Below are 18198 nucleotides of genomic sequence, written 5' to 3'. Positions count from 1 at the left end.
CTGCTACGATGTCCATAAGCAAGATGTATTTTGCTTTTTTGTCAAGGCCTGAGACACGCACTTTGTAGGCGGGAAACATTCGCCTGCAAGAGCAACAAACAAACTTGATAGAGCAACAGACGAACTGGACAGAGCGGCAAATACACTTGATAGAGACACACTGATCGCCGAGAGAAAATAATAAATAAAAAAACACAGAAATAGGGAGTTTGGGATGACCTGGGGGGTGGGGAGGGGGAGGGAAGGAAAAAAAGAGGTAGGGGACGAAATACCACGATGGGAGGGAGAGGACGAAATGGAGGGGAAAGGGGGGGGGGAATGAGAAAAAAATATATATTAAAAAACACGTAAGGCGGCATTAATGGGGGAAATAAATATCCACAGACAGCCAGCAGTACCTAAAAAGGCGACACAGAGAAAAAGAGACACAGAAATAGAAAAGCGCTGCCACGTAAAGAAAACGGGAAGCCGGAGCGGATGCCACACCCAAGGCACAATCGCAAAAAATGAACTGGAAAATAAAGGAGACCACTGAAAAATATGAGGCTAATAAAGAGCGCTGAGAAGAGAGAGTGGAAGATGGAAGGGGAAACTGGAAGAGGAGGAGGAGGAGATGGAGAAGGTGGAGAAACAGGAGAAGACGGAAAAAAGAGAAAATGGAGAGAGAGAGAGAGAGAGAGAGAGAGAGAGAGAGAGAGAGAGAGAGAGAGAGAGAGAGAGAGAGAGAGAGAGAGAAAAGCCAGAAAGAAAAAGTTCCATCACAAGAGCCATAACATAAACACTAGAGAGAGAGCAGGCGAGACGAGCACCTCCCTGCACGAAAGCACGGGGGGCACTGGCTGATGCTGATACCTGTTATGGAACTTATATCTACAGTCGTCGGCCGCCACGATGTCAAGCAAGAGGATGTACTTCGCTTTGGGGTCTAGGCCGGACACTCTAAATTTCACCTGAGGAAACATTTGCCTGGAAGGGAGAGAAAGAACACAAGATTTGGGTTAAAAAAGGGTTGGCGAGGGGGCTTGAGGGAGAGAGAGAGAGAGAGAGAGAGGCGGGGAAAAAATAAATGACATTAATTAAACACCCAATAAAAGGCATTAACTAAACACTTTGAGCCTGAGGACGTCTCTATTTTGTTTTAGTTAAAGTCAGGCGATTGTATTTAGTGTTAACAGACCTCCACCAGGTGAAGAGATTGACTACCATCTCCATTACATTTTTAAAGGCCGAGAACGCCTTTACTATTATTATTATTATTATTATTATTATTATTATTATCTTTCTTATTTCTTACCAGACGATTTTACTTAGTCTGAAAGATCCCCTCGGGCTCAAAGAGTTAAACCTTTCACTAAGAAATCACCTTTTATCACATTATGGCTTTTACAAGACGATTATATTCAGCTTAAGAAGACCTTAAACTGAAGGGGTTAAAGGAGATGGCAGACTTAACAAAATATACTGCAGTTCACTGAGAGGAAGGCAGAGGACTGACACACTTCCACCTTCATCATCAAAACAAAACATAACAAAAGACACTGAAAATGCCAGACTTCACGATTAAGAATAATATATGCCAGCCTTATCGCACGTCTCTTAGATTATCACATTAAACTGATAAGAGAGGCGAGACTCTACACGCTCCACCTTGCTACATAAAACAGCGATTAAAATTTTGCCAGAGCATATGCCAAACCTTACGACCAGTGATAATATATATGCCAAAATTCTCTCCTCATGCAAACTGATAAGGAAATGGGGATTAATATACATTTAGTCTTTCCACACCTACCAACGCGTGCTAAATTCTAACTATTAACTCCTTCAATCCGATGACGTATTTCTCGTACTTCTGATTTTGTAGTTATCTCCAGACGATTTTCGATCCCCTGATACACTTCCTGAACTGGAAGGGTGAGATACAACCTTCATTATTTTCTTCAATACGTGTGGTCTATCTTAACCTGAAAGAAATCGTCTGGAGATAGCAGGAGTAAAAAGACGTCCTCGAGCTGAATGGGTTAACAGCACATTTCAGGATAAAAGATAAATATAAATGCCAGCCTTACCTCTCTACACTACACACTGATATGCAGAATGAAAAACTGCACGTGTTCAACCTTTCCACACAAAATAGCGTCCGAGTTCATTACAAAAAATTATGTACTGTAAAACCTCCCTCCCCTCACCCCTCTCTCTCTCTCTGTACTGATAAATCTTAAACGTTCATATTCAGCCTTCCCACATGAAACTATTTCGTTTACCAATCTTCAGTTTCAGAACAGATAAATAAACACATCCTTGCCAAGTACCGCTACGACTGCAACCACTGACCTGTATAACAAAATAGTCTTACACACTGACTGTAAAAAAAAATATTGGAAATCCAAAGACAATAATCATTGGGGAAAAAACAGTTAGATACATTTTGTCTACGAGCAAAATCAAACACACAGAAGCTCGTAAGATTTTTTTTTTCCTAGGAAAAAGGAACCAAAGGCCATGAGCCAGCAAACTGCTCTCTTCATGAAAAAAAAAAAAAAAAAAGATGGAATACATATTCACCTAAAATATCACCTTCCAGTGAATTAATCAACAGAGCACACCAATTTCCCCATTTACCTAATGACAATTTCCCCAACACTTCTGCTCAATAAATCACACCTCTTTGTTGCCCAGTACCACTGACTGCAACCACCACAATCTCAATAAATCACACCTTTTTGTCGCCCTATCAATGACTGCAACCACCACCACCTCAATAAATCATACCTTTTGGCCATCCTATCAATGACTGCAACCATCACCATCACAATCATTATCACCACCATCACCACCACTCTCACCAAACATGCAAAATGACTCTACATCGACCCTACTTCCCTCCCAGCATAAATCACGCATAAATCACACGCCACGATAATTCTTCCGAGATTTACGGCCGACCTTGAACATAAACGCATGAACCTGTAATGAGGAAAATGCTATGCTTTGTGGATGAATTGGTCATTTGTCAGTTTCTTAGGATTTCCTGAAGTTTTAAAGACTGAGCTAATCCCTTCAGTACGAGCGACCTGTGTGTCACTTTATAAATCAAGAAGATATAAGTTAATTTCTAATAGGGCTCTGCAAATGTACACTGATGAATATACGTGAGTTAGGTAGCAATATACATAGAGGTGAATATTTAGGCGTATACAGCTTCAGAAAGGGCAGTATAGAGCTGGTTTCTTAGTATACATAGGCTGTAAGTTAGTATCTTATCGTGTATCCAGAAACTGAGGACACTAAAAGGTATATATTTAAGGTAGATATTCTGTAGTTACGTAGTTACAAGAAGATAATGATTCTGTTCCTTACCATGACTCCCCTTTGTACTCTCTCTCTCTCTCTCTCTCATGCCCCGACACAAGAGCCCTACCCGACAACCCTTTCACACGTAGGGCCGAAAGAGCCGAAAATTACCGGGTTGGTTGTGCCTAAGTCGCTCTCATACGCGCCGAAAGTGAGATAACGCCGATCTCTCTCTCTCTCTCTATCTCTGTTTTCTTTCTTTCTCTACAGCCCCGCGCCGGCTTTCATCGGGACTCGGGGTTTTAGAGACGTTTCTTTTCTTTGTGTGTTTTGTAACACACACACACACACACACACACACACACACACACACACACAGGCACCCCACAATCACACATCTTTTGCTTTCTCTCTCTCTCTCTCTCTCTCTCATTTGGAAGTTTCACCATTTCTTTTTCTTTTTTTTCCATCGATTGTTCTCCACCGCAGTTTTTCCCCCTCTTCTCATCTTCCTTCATAACTCTTTCATTTCCCTCCCCTCGGATACCGTCTCTCTCTCTCTCTCTCTCTCTCTCTTCGACTACATCAAAATAATCAGTAAAGTCGACCGATCAGTAAAATATATATCAACTGACCTATTAGTAAAGTTGACCCCATCCGAATCTCTAACAGTAGATTTCTAAATAAAGTCGACATCAGTAAAGCCGTAAAAGTCAACCTAATCAGTAAAGTCGACCTAATCAGTAAAGTCGACGTCTATGAAAAGCAATTCGTAAAGTCGACCATATTAATAAGGTTAGCTTCATCAGTAGTCAGCCTCATCAGTAAAGTTGACTTCCACAAAAGAGTCAATCTATTAAATTAAAATGCATTTATAAAGCCGCCCTAATTAATAAGGTCAACTAGTCATTAAAGTCGACTTGATCAGTAAAGTCATCTAAGAAGTCAAGTCGAATTAATATGTAAAGTTAGCCTTATTAGCAAAGTCGACCTGAAAGTAATGCCCACCAAAGCAGTAAAGTCGACATAGGGTAATCAGTAAAGGTGACCAAATCAGTAAAGTCGGCCTCTACAGTCGACCTAACCAGCAAACTCATCCTCATCAGTAAAGGAGACTCCTACACAAAGTCGACCTAATCAGAACATCAGTAAAGTCGACCTGATCAGTAATGAGAAAGTAAAGCCCATCAGTAAAGCTCTGAGCAGCCGTGGTGGAGCAATTCAATGTTTATGTAAATTCCTCCACGTCCCTTACAGATCCCGTATCTCTCTCTCTCTCTCTCTCTTTCTCCTCTTGGTGTATTGTGTGTGTGTCTGTAGGCAGCCCCACAACAGAGGGTGGGTTCTCGTGGTGGTGTAAGGGTGAAGTACCGTGGTTTTTTAGTGATACCTTGATACTGAGAGAGAGAGAGAGAGAGAGAGAGAGAGAGAGAGAGAGAGAGAGAGAGAGAGAGAGAGAGAGAGAGAGAGAGAGAGAGAGAGAGAGAATGTGAAAAGTAAGTTTTAACGAGAAAAGAGGGATGCAGGGGAGAGGAGAAGAGGAAACTACGAGAAGAAGGACCCATAAGCAGGTGTATAACTTGAAAGAAAGAACATTAAGAGGAGAGCAAGATGTATATGTCACAAAAAAATCCATGCCCCCTCACCTCTCTCTCTCTCTCTCTCTCTCTCTCTCTCTCTCTCACCTCAGCCCAGGGAGCCAACCCATCGATGCGGGGGGAGATAGCGCTGCCCATTAGACTCTCCCGCCTCAACCCATGTTTGTTTTACCGATTTAATTAAGGAGAGGCTTAGGAACAATCTGTCAGGGCTCGCCGTGGGAGGGTTCCGACCGACGAGAGGTACGAGGATAAAAAAAAGAAAGAAAAAGAAAAAAGAAACACTAATCGCCACTTTTCCACTTCGTATTACGTATTGAAACCAATGAAAATTTCTGGGGTCAGGGAAACACACACACACACACACACACACACACACACACACACACACACACACACACACACACACACACACAGAAACCTCAACCCCCCCCTTCTCTCTCTCTCAACAATCTGGGACACATGACGAAAAATTTCAGGTACCCAAAAGAAAAAAAAAAAAAGTACCGCTCTCCTGGGGTTCGATGGCCGTGAAAATTGACCATATTCTTGAGACACAGGGAAATCTATTAAGTAGGAACGCCAGACTCTATATCGTGCCGTCTTAAGTAATTCCTCCTATATTATGCCGTCTTCAGTAATTCATTGTACTAAAAACTTATCAAGGGAAATACTCGCAGATTTATCACAGGGTGGCTCATACATGTACATCACAGTGGTTCGTCTGTTTCAAAATGTTACGTGTGGGAAATGATGCTGGTTCTTAAAGAGGTATAGGGCTACAAATTGGACAAAAATTGTGATCGTCCCTCGTACTTAACACTCTGAAACAAATGACACAGTGATTGGAGTGATTGGAAATATTATCCCTTTCCTCCCGAAGATTTTATTATTGTATTCTTACGACCTCCTTACGGTTTTACTCAGATCAAGGGTGACTTAACGAACTAGAAGTGTTACGTGTAGGCTTCACTGACCCGTACAACAAAATACATCTCCCGTTGCTAAGTAAAATCGTATAATAACAGACAGATTAAAATTAAGGGGCTAACTAAACACTGAGCAGCATGAACGAATCTGCTATACATTTTCCTCGGAGATATATTTCGACGCTGGGTTATTGTGGGTGTTGATGTGGGAGGCTGGGTGTAGGGGTGGGACTGGGAGGGTGTACCGTAATTTTCTGAGGGCAGTGGTGTGGTATACCTGTGTGTGTGTGTGTGTGTGTGTGTGTGTGTGTGTGTGTGTGTGTGTGTGTGTGTGTGTGTGTGTGTGTGTGTGTGTGTGTGTGTGTGTGTGTGTGTGTGTGTGTGTGTGTGTGTGTGTTCTGAATCATGACTAAAAATCTACCATTTTATTACAGTTCCCTCCTTCCCTCTCTCTCTCTCTCTCTCTCTCTCTCTCCCTCCACCAAACGAGCGAGAGTGGAGTAAACGCAGCCTAACAAATCAATTAGGAGACTCAAACCTATCCCACGGCAGTCCTCGTTGGTCCAGCTGTTGTGAGGAAATTGAGACGGATAGGAGGAGGAGGAGGAGGAGGAGGAGGAGAAGGAGGAGGAGGAGGAGGAAAGGGAGAAAGGTCCACTGAAAAGAAGGAAGAAGAAAATGGTAAATCTAAGAGGAAATGGAGAAACAGGAGGAAAAACAGGCAGGAATAGAAACAGGAAAAGAAGAATGAAGAAGACGAAGAAAGTGGTAATGAAAAACAAGATACTAAGGAGGATGTTACTTAAGAGGTAGAGTAGGAGGAAGAAGAAGAAATAGAAAGGAAAATTAAAGGAAAGGAGAAATAAGAAAAGAAAATGAAAATGAAAAACAGAATGAGAAAGTGGAAGAGAAAGAAGAAAAGGAGGAAAAGGGGAGAGAGAGAGAGAGAGAGAGAGAGAGAGAGAGAGAGAGAGAGAGAGAGAGAGAGAGAGAGAGAGAGAGAGAGTAGGCGGGGAGGTGCTGAAAAATGAGGATGTCGTGGGAACCCCTGGTTACTGGCGGAGATAGATGGATAGATTACCTGATAGATAAATAGGTAGCTGGTTGCGGAGACTGATGGATGGATGGATGGGTAGATAACAGATGGACAGTAGGGACGAAGAAAATGATGGATGAATGGACAGAAGGAAGGAAGGAAGGATGAACTGATGGATGGATGGGTGGCTTACCGTACTTGATGGACAGATGGATGAACAGACAGCTGGGTGGGAAGACTCATGGATAGATGGATGGCGAGATTACAGATGGATAAATGAATGGATCGATCGACGGATGGATGAAGGGATGGAAAAAATGATGGATGGATGAGTGGAATGATAAATAAGCAGATTACCTGAACGACAGATAGGTACGTGGACAGGTGGACAGATCGGTAAAAAGCTAAAAGATGGAGGTATGGATGTGTACTATCATTAACCCCTTCACACCAATGACGTATTTCCCTTTTTATTCCTACGTTCCAGATAGGAAAAAATTTACGTACTATACTCCGTTTCTTTTAACCTGATCTAAAACTGTCAGCTCTCCGTCTTGAGTGCTGAGTTGTAACAGTAGATTAACACTAGAAAACGATGCTAGTCACGAAGAAGCGCACTAAAAAGGGTATACAGCGGTAGCACTGTCATTATCCGCCAATGAGTTACGTGAAATACAAGAGGACGAGAATCTGGGTCAAGTTAAGATGAACGAACTAGGATGAGATAAGGCCTTCATATTCCCCTTCACTGCAAGACATCTTCCCTACGTTGAATAAAATCGTCAAGGATAGACAAAACAGATAGACACATACAGACAGATGGACAGAGATACAGATAGATAGACAGATAAATAGATGGAGAGACAGACAGATAAAGACAGATTCGAGGATGGTTTTGTGGGCAAGTTAAATGATATATGGCAGATGGCTTACCCCTTGCACGACAAAAACATTTTCCTTGTTACTCTTGCTATTTTCAGACGATTTTATTCAGCTTAAGGGAGATTTTTCTTTAACTGGAGGGGCCAGATGCAGGGTCCATTATCCTTTCACTACCATATAAATCCATCTAAGTTAAAGTCCTCAGGTAACATGAAGAAAATAACCATGAAATGGCATAGATAATGAGAGAATAGTTGAGAATTCTGACAGACAGATAAATAGATTCACAGACAGGTATACAAATAGACAGACAGAGAGACAGACATAGGTAGAGAGGCCAGATGGGATTAAAAAATGATGGAAAACTGGATGCTGTAACATGGATGAATGATTAGAGAATTTAAAAATCACACACACACACACACACACACACACACACACACACACACACACACACACACACACACACACAAGATTCCGTGGCCAGTCAGTGTTAGCTTGAGGGCGATGGTGGGCGGGATTATCTGAGGATCCCATCGCTACACCGCGGTCCGCCACGCCAATCCCACCTCCCTCTGCACTCACATCCCTTTTGTCTACCACCGTAATGCAATCTGGGAGTGTTTGAGGCTGCAACACCCCGACAATACGCTTTGGTAGAGAGGGATCGAGAAGGATTGACAAGGAATTGGATGGTATTTAAGAAGGACTGGGTAGTGTGGTGGAGGAATCTGGTGCTGCTGAAGAATTAACACGCAAACTGCAATAAGTCTGGATAAGATTGAAAATCCAGGGGCCTGAGAATATTTACTTCAGACTAGATACTAAGAATACCCATAAGATTACACGATACTAGGAATATTAAATGGTATCTAGACTAGGGATAGAATAGTGTTAGAATGGAAGGCTGTGCTGACGATAGCTTGGGGGAAAACAAAGGATCTGATATTGGTTGGGCAACGATGTAAACAATATGAGATCTACAGGGCATATGATCAAAGATAAGGAGAATTCTTCAGTCGGTGAAAATATATGCACACTCTAAAAAACCACACGAAATTTTAAGGACAACGTTTGATCATTATAGAAAACAGACAACCAGCTGTGTTTTCTCTGTTTGTCTGTCTGTCTGTCTGTCTGTCTATCTGTCTGTCTCTCTCTCTTGTCCCTCCATCCTTTCCTTACTGTGTCCTTTCCTACTTTCCTCTCCACATTTTCCCCCCTTCCTGCCCTCCATTTTTTCCTTCATTCTTCTCTTCTTCCATTATTCCTTTTCTCCTTCCTTCCTTCCTCAGTTCATTTTCTCCCTTTGCTCTCTTCCTCCCTGCTTCCTAGCTTCCGTCGTCTTTCTCCCTTCCCTCATTCCCTCCCTCCCTTCCCCCAGGCGCATCGGAGAAGGGTGAAAAAGGGAGAGGAGAGGGTGTGACGAGGAAGAGAGGGTGTGAAGTGGAAGCAAGAATGAGAGAGAGAGAGAGAGAGAGAGAGAGAGAGAGAGAGAGAGAGAGAGAGAGAGAGAGAGAGAGGAAACTGGTGTAGTAATGACACACACACACACACACACACACACACACACACACACACACACACACACACACACACACACACACACACACACACACCAAAGCTCTGGACATCAGCTAATTAGGGCGCTTGAGGGTAAGGTTGGGATGCAGAGAACGACCTTAAGGGAGGGTGAGTATGCTGAGAGAGAGAGAGAGAGAGAGAGAGAGAATGTGTGTGTGTGTGTGTGTGTGTGTGTGTGTGTGTGTGTGTGTGTGTGTGTGTGTGTGTGTGTGTGTGTGTGTGTGTGTGTGTGTGTGTGTGTGTGTGTGTCCCCTGATTTAATATCCACAATTTCCCCATGTATTTCCTTGAAATTACGGACAAATCAACAGTGCGAAAGTTCGAAGTGTATTAACTATTTCAATGCTACGGAAGCGCCCACGTATTCCCTCAGGACTACAACCAGACCATTTTATTCAGCTGAGGGAAATCATGGCAGCCAGAGATTAAACACTAATTCCTCTGCTTGTTTTCTTTCTAATCTCACTCTCTCGTGTATCGTCTAATATTGGTTCATCCCTTATCATACACCTGTACAATAAACAGGTATTTTTCACTTGCTGAGGTTGCTCTCTCTCTCTCTCTCACACACACACACACACACACACACACACACACACACACACACACACACACACACCAATCAAGGGGCTCAGGCTACACAAACACGATCGAAGTAACAAGGTTGGAGAGTCAGCGATGTGTGTGTGTGTGTGTGTGTGTGTGTGTGTGTGTGTGTGTGTGTGTGTGTGTGTGTGTGTGTGTGTGTGTGTGTGTGTGTGTGTGTGTGTGTGTGTGTGTGTGTGTGTGTGTGGCTGATGTATGTTTGTACATATGTGTGCCTGTATGTGCATATTTGCTGTAGGTATGCTTGCACTTTATGTACGTATGTATGTCTATTTGGTGTATGTATATCTGTACGTGTGTAAGCCTGTAAGTGTGTATGCCAATATGTGCATCTGGTGTTTGTGTATTTACGCCTGAATATAAGTATTTGGTGTATGTGTGTATGTATGTATGTACGTATGTAGGGAAGCTGCGTACCTGTATCTGGTATACGTATATTTGTGTGTACGCCTTTAGGTGCATTTTGTGTATGCCTGTATGTATGTATCTGGTGTATGTCTGAATATATGCACACCTACATGTGTATATTTAGTGCATGTAGGTTTGCATATATGTAATCCTATATGTATCAGGTGGATGTATGTTTGTATGTAGCTCTACGTTTGTATTTATGTACGTATGTATGTATGTATGTATGAAGGTCTATGTACGCGTGTGTGTATCAAGGAAGAGGCACATATTTACCGCCAGGATAAACTATCGACATTTTTTTTTTTCCGTGGCGGATTTCTTGTAATTTCGGTGGACCAGCAGCGGGGCCTCAGAACTCGGTAAACAGCCACGGTAAAAAAAAATATTCTTGGTGTTTATCTTGGTGGGGTCAGGCCAGGGCAGCGCGAGGGGAAGGTGAGGGGAGGAGTGAGAGAAGGGTGAGGGGAGTGAATGGGGAAGTGTGAGGGTGAGCGAAGTGAGGGGAAGGAGTGAGGTGACAGGTGAAGAGTACGTGAAGCGAGACTGAGGTGAGGGATATGAGGAGGCAGAAAGAACTGTGGAATAGGTGAAGGAAGTGTGCGTAGGGTGAGAGGAGGTTGGGGTAGAGAGGGGAAGGAGTGGCAGAGAGAGGGGAAAGTAGAGGAGAGAGGAGCGAGTAATGAGAGGGGAGTGAGAGGTAAGGCAATATGATGAGGGTGTGAGGGGAAGAGTAAGAGTGACAGGAACAAAAATAAAGGGTGAAAATTGGGATGAGTGAAGGGTAATGAGAGAGGAATGAGGTGCGAATGAGAGAAGGAGAGAGTGTGAGGGGGCTTGAGAGAGGGGAGTGCTTGATGAGACAGGTGTAACGTTTCAGGCAGGTGAGAGATGTGGGGAGATGAAAGATGGAGTGGAGGGGTGAGCAGAATGAGGGGTGTGTTTTGAGAGGGAACGGGGTGAGAGTTAAGTAAGAGGAGGGTGTGAGCAAACGAGGGGAAAGGAGCAGAGGAGTGATGGGAGAGAAAACAGGGCGAGATGTGAGTGTGGGAAGGGGGCGAGAGGACGAGGGGAGAAGAGTAAGGGAAGGTGGTGAAGGGTGCATTCTGAGAGGAAACAGGATGAAAAGAGAATTAGGAGGGAGACGTGAGTGAAGCTGGAAGGTGAGAGTTGAATGAGGGGAAGGTGTGAGGGGACAAAGGGAAAAGGGCTACTCGGTAGTAAGGGGAAATGAGTGAAGGGAGGTGTTTTGCCAAGGGTATGTGAATGTCACACCTCATGTAAGTGATCTAATTTAATAGTTTTTTTTAACTAATTTTTTTTTTTACTACCATATTTTCATCTTTAGTACAGATTTCGATAAACAATGTATTCTCTCAACTCTTGCCTTCATCACAACTTTATGCCTTTATATATATATATATATATATATATATATATATATATATATATATATATATATATATATATATATATATATATATATATATAAATTTTAGCTTACGCCTTGCTTGGTTTCAATATATTCTCTATTTATTTTTTTTCATCAATTTCCTGTTATTATTTGATTACTATCCTATTTCCCTTCCATGTCGTAAGCATCATCTTCAGGCAATCATATAACCTCATTAACTCTCTCTCTCTCTCTCTCCCTCTCTCGCCTTGGTCTATCTCCTCTCTCACTTCTCGTCGCCCCACCTTTTCACCTCCCTCTAAAAATAAGTGTTTACCTGGAGCCTAGAGATCACCTGCCAGAACAGCGCTATTACTAATTAAGCAGGTAAAGGTGGGCTGTCACCTGGCCTGCCTGCTCACCTCCCCCCTCTCCCTCCCTCTCTCTCTCTCTCTCTCATACGTTTACGTATACACACACACACACACACACACACACACACACACACACGCAATCATATAATTTATAAAAACTAATTACGTACTATTAGTAAATGAACGCAAGTATTTATGCAAACACGTACGTATGTATATATGCATGTATGTATGTATGAAAACAGTACTATCCACGTAGGAGTGCAATACGCAAACATCAACAAAACAACAACCGGCAAAAAGCACTTAGATAAACAAACAAACACTACAACAAACCTTCAGCATACTTACCGTGAACAGTAGAACAAAGTCAAGCACAATAGGTAACATAATTAACTGCATGGGTGTTACAATTGCATAATCACATGTAATGCAAACAGTCCTGGAACGAGGATACAGAGCTAATTGGACGAGTAATGTTCTCTCTCTCTCTCAAACTGCACTCTTTCATTCCATCTCAATCCACCTTCTGCAAATACCCCTCAATCTTACCCCAATTCAACTGCCGTCCTTCGTTTCATCCCACTCAGGCCTCCAGCATGTGCACCTACCATCCACGTCTCTCTCTCTCTCTCTCTCTCTCTCTCTCTCTTCCAATTCCGCAACGAACTCCCTCAAAAATTCACCCCGCACTGTCGACTTGAGTTATTATAATCATATGCGAACGAGGAAGGTTTGTCGTAATTTTCCAAGTCGCCTGTGCGCTCGGTGTCTCTCGGCTTGCCCTGATCTATATGTTTTGGAATTATTTATCTTGCACCGAATTCTAAAAAAAAAAGAAAAAGAAAAAAAAGAGGATGCACTGGGTTCTTGAAAATATTACTGTATCTTTAAAACATGACTGTATGAATGTTCTATCCTGATTTATATTTTGCTTGCAGTTCATTGTTGGTGTCGACATTTTCATTACTGTGACCCCCATCATCATCATCATCACCATTATCAGCATAAGCAAAAACATCATCATAATCAACACTATAATACTATCATCGCCACTCTTATCATCACCACAACCACAACCACTACCATCACACCATCGCCATCCTCACCTTCACCGCAACAATCATCATCATCAATAACATTAGCAAGAAGAACAACAACACAACCACCATTACCATCATCACCATCACCATCAATACAATCATCACCATCATCAACACACCCACTCCTACCACTGCCATCACCATCATCATCCTATTCCCCTGCAGTAAGTCTATTATAACTGCTTCGGGAAGGAGACCAGATACAGGAAAACGAAAATACAAAACCAGAATCACACCAGTGCCTACTAAATACGGCCACACCTTCACTTATTTAGCATTCAAGCATCACAATTCTCAGCTCCACCTCAACAAATTCTTCTTCTACTCATGCCATAGGTGTGACAAATTTGTATGTTTATCAGTGTCAAGTTACATTTAAGTGTAGATACTTGATGCTACTTATGCTTATTTAACTCCGTACTGTTACCTATTTCATTCCAGCTATTGTCAGACCATTTCATAAAACTCCGGGGAAACCTCTCGTGGTGAAAGGATGAGATACAGACCTCTCAAAGCAAACAGGTTAGAGTATCAAGTAACATATGACACGAAAAATCATCACCATCATCATCATCATCAATATCATCATCATCATACCATAGTAGTGCACCGCCTTCCTTCCTCGACTTTCTACCAACTCTGTATTTTAGTACGAAATAAGAATCGTCTACGTTGATAATGATGATACTGACGATGATAATGACGATGACGAGGCGACGGCGACGATGCCAATGATGATGCTGACGATATTTCGGCAAACTAGTGCACCGCCTTCCCTCACTCCCTCCCTCTCTCCTGCCCCAGCCTGCCTGTACTGTATAGCAAGCGACCCCCGACCCCCAGTAGATGCTCATTAGCGGAAACAATGCTGGGGACAAAAATAAATATAATAATTAGCCGATATCTGTAACCGGGAGGGGGCGGGAGGGCGGAGACGGAACAGCTGCGCGCTCCCTCAGTGTTCTGCGTCCGTTCCACACACCGCGTTCGATTACTCCCTCTCTCTTTTTCTCTCGTGTGGAACTTCTCAGGACTACTATGTGGAACTTTACTCCCTCCACATCCCTCTATATCCACCCTAGGAGCAGAGATGGTGTGGGATTTGGGGAGTGGGAGTGGTGGAGGGGGAAGAGGCTAGTGGGTGTCGACTTACAGGACGAATAGGCATCTCGAACTGCTGATTGTTTTCGGACAGCTGATCGACAAGCCAAAGTAAAATCACCGGCCATTGTCTTTCTCTGGGCGGCTGGTGGGAGGTAGGGGGGGTGAGGGGTTGGGGAGGGAGAGAGAGAGGGGGAGGAATTGACTGGCTGGAGGGAGGGAGGGAAATGGAGGAAGGGTGGAAATGGTGAGGCGGGCGGAGGTGAACAACTAGGAAGACAGAGAAGGGACAGACGGTACAGAAAAAACAGGAAGTGATGGAGGAATAGAGCGAGAATCTAAGATAAAGTAGAGAGAGAGAGAGAGAGAGAGAGAGAGAGAGAGAGAGAGAGAGAGAGAGAGAGAGAGAAATATGGACGAGGAAGGAAGTAGAAGAGTAGAGGAGAAGTGGGTAAAGGAAGAGGGAAATAGGTGGGAGTGATGGGGGAGGGAGAGATGAGAAAAGGGAGAGAGGGGGGAGAGAGGGACAAGAGAGGAGGGAGGGAGGGAGGGGCAGGTAAATGGAGGGAGAGAAAGAGGAGGAGGGAGAAGTGGCTGGAGTGAGGTAATGTGGGGCTGGAGAGAGAAAGGAACGGAAGGAGGTGAGTGGAGAGGGCGAGGATAAGAAGAAGGGAGAAAGAGGTTAAGAGAGAGAGGGGGAGAGGAAGATGGAGGAGGAAAAGGTGGCAAACAATTTATGGGACTCAAAAGGATTAAACAATGGCCCAAGAAAAAAAAAAAAAAAAAAAAAAAAAAGAGGGGGGTATTTTTTGGATACTGTTTCACTTGTTTATTTAGGAATGAGACGTAGATGAAGGAAGCTCAAGATGGAGGTGCGAACTATTTTTTCACTTAATTCTTGCTATTTTTATCGATTTTATCTAGTTAAAGGGAGAGACTTTAAAGTGAAAGGGTTAGATAAAGCCCTTTAAAAACTATTCAATACAAGAATCCTTTCCTAAGCTGAATAAAATCGTCTGGAGGCAACGAGAACACTCTAAAAAGAAAGCAACCTGGATATAAGATGTTAAAACCTCTCTTCGTTGCATCTCCTCCACTATTTTATTTCCACTAATGACAGACGATTTTATTCAGCTGAGATTGAGTCCTATTAGTCGAGCGTTATCAGGACTCAGTACACAAAACAGTGATTATAGAGAAAACAACAAAAACAACAAGTATTACAATTACACTTACCCATATCAATAAAAATAATAATCGGTTTCATGATGTCCTTTATAATTTATGCAAGTCAGTTTCAAACGATTTAAATTGCGTAAGGAAATTTTTAATGACTGAAGAGCTATTGATAAACAATGAATCACACACACACACACACACACACACACACACACACACACACACACGAAAAAATTAGTTACTGTTTTTTCTGATGTTCCCCGTGCACACATTTTTATTTTTCATTTTTCACAAATATTAGGGCACGTTTCTAATCCACGTTCCCCGTTTATTCCATCAGTTTCCCAAATTAAAATAAATTATCACTCATCATCATAACACCAAACCCCTCCCCTCTCTCTCTCTCTCTCTCTCTCTCTCTCTCTCTCACCCTGACAGCCCCGGAGCGACAATAACGGGAGAGGTGTCCACGAGGGAGAGAATATGCTCCACTCCATAATGCTCTCAATATCCGATTCCCTTCTCCCTCCAGCCTCCCCAATTAAGCGGGTTAGGGGAGAGGGAGAGGGGAGGGAGAGAGAACGGGAAAAGAAAGGGAATGAGGGGTGTAGGTGTGGACGCTGGAAGGAGAGGAGAGGAAAGGAGATGAAAGAAAAGGCAAAGAGAGGAGTGAGGAAGGAGAAGTATAGATATGGGAGTAAAGGGGATGAGAGGGGATTCGGTAAGGGGAGAGAGGAGGGGGAGGTTACGTGAGGTAAAACGGAAAGAAGGGGAATATGAGAGAGAGAGGGGACATATAAGGCAAGTTCTCCATCCTATCTGATACCCCTCCCTCTCAAATATCCCTATAATTAATTTCCTTCGCCCCCACAGCCTCTCTTTTATATATCTCAATAACCTCAAGTCCCTCCAAAATTTCCTCCCACAATCCTGCTCCCTTAAAACTACCTACATACCCCAACATAAAATTTCACTCCTCCCCCAAACACCCTCACTTCTTCCGCACTTATACTTCCAGAAACCAACCTCTCCTCTCCTCTCCCTCAGCATCTCACCCCTCTCCCCTCCCTCAACGCTCCCAACCCCTCTCCCAAAATCCTCAACGCCCCCACCACCACAATTTCACTTTTCCCACAAACACTCACACTCCTTTCTCACTTACACCTCCAACAACCAACTTTCCCTCTCCTCTCCCTCCGCGCTTCTCCCCCACCCCGTACCTCTCTCCCCACACGCCCCTCCACGCCCCCCTGCCCCATGTCTCCCTGCAAGCTGCTTTTCCATCCCACTACACGCCATCAAAGCCAGACTGTAATCCCGCCACCCGAGTTGTCCGACAATTTTAGGCTGTTACGTCGCCCCTTCACACACAGCTCCCGCCTCCTTTACATCTTTACTTTACAATTTTTGTGGGGAAAAGCTGGAAGTTTTTGCCTCAAGTTTTTAAAGGGGAAAACTGTGGGGGAAGTTTTTTGTAATTTCTGTATATCCCATTCAACCCCCTCTGATTTTTTTTTTTCAACTATTACCTATGGAAGCGTTTTTGTGTGGGCGGCTGGAACTGTCTCAAATTGAAAAGGAGAACCGAAAATTGTGGGAGAGGGGAGAAGATTTGTTTTAAGCCAACCCTTAAATGAAGTCGGGTTCTATTTCAGTCTTCTTCAGTCAGAACTCATTTTCTGGCCAACATCAAATACCTTTATCCATGAAGGAAGAGTTAAAACTGAAAATTGTGAGGGTTTTATCGTCATTAACTGGAAAATTCGGATCCAATGCACCCCCTTAACTCACACGAACCACCAAACTATTTATCTATTTTATTTTTTTTTTTTTAAATATGTGAGACGCATCTAAGACTGCAAGGGTCAGGGATAAAGACTTAAGGGGTCTGAAACAATCTCCATTATCCCCTTCAGTAAAGATACTTTATATCATATCCATGCTACATCTCATGATTTTGTGCAATATAGGAAAGACCTCTGTGACATAGAGTTTAGTGAGTTTTGTGTGTGTGTGTGTGTGTGTGTGTGTGTGTGTGTGTGTGTGTGTGTGTGTGTGTGTGTGTGTGTGTGTGTTTCGAGGCTATTCTAGGTTCAAGGAGTACGGTAAGTTTAGAAGTCGACATTTGCAAATTTTTTAAAGCAGTACTACGAGGAATAATTTTTCAGCCTAAAATCTGGGCTTAGTTAAAAAAAAGTTTAATTAGTAGAAGGTGTATTTATTTATTTATTTATTTCAACATTCATTCCAGTATGATTTTATAACATTCACGACGATTCTTTTCAATACTAGCAGACTGTATTTTATTTATTTATTTATTTAAATTTTTTGAACGCGGCTCTAGCAGTCAAGAGACACTGAAAGCCATATCTAACCCTTCCAGTTTCAGTCTAAGCTGAATAAAATCGTCTGAATATTACGAAAAAGAAAAAAAAATGCGTGGTGAATAAGTGAAGCAACAAAAAAGGAAAAAAAAAAGAAAAATATTAAGGTGTTCTAATAGGATTAAATTGTAAAGGTGTTAATTTGGTTATGGAAGGGGAAGAATTTTTAGAGAATCTTTGGGTATATTTATTTTTCTGAGTAAGACGAAAAATAAACAGAATCGAGGAGCAGAGACTTGGACGTAAACTCTCTCTCTCTCTCTCTCTCTCTCTCTCTCTCTCTGGCTGTAAGCGCAATACCCCCAAGAGATCGCTACCGTAAGAGAA

The 18198-nt window shown here is 42.8% G+C and overlaps 1 protein-coding gene across 2 annotated transcripts in view; it reads right to left on the bottom strand.

Annotated features, from left to right (window-relative positions):
- Positions 1-18198, bottom strand: part of bi (T-box transcription factor bifid) — a 318279-nt gene that overhangs the window by 213126 nt on the left and 86955 nt on the right. For both annotated transcript variants that reach the window (XM_080279495.1, XM_080279496.1), the window contains exon 2: positions 853-966. In XM_080279495.1, coding sequence (XP_080135621.1) covers positions 853-966 — 114 coding nt within the window. The remainder of the gene's footprint in view (positions 1-852; positions 967-18198) is intronic.

The sequence above is a fragment of the Coenobita brevimanus genome, chromosome 78 (assembly GCF_032717465.1).
Source record: "Coenobita brevimanus isolate Jiangsu-jjx chromosome 78, ASM3271746v2, whole genome shotgun sequence".
NCBI lineage: Eukaryota > Metazoa > Arthropoda > Malacostraca > Decapoda > Coenobitidae > Coenobita > Coenobita brevimanus.
This window is presented reverse-complemented; position numbering and strand designations above follow the sequence as displayed.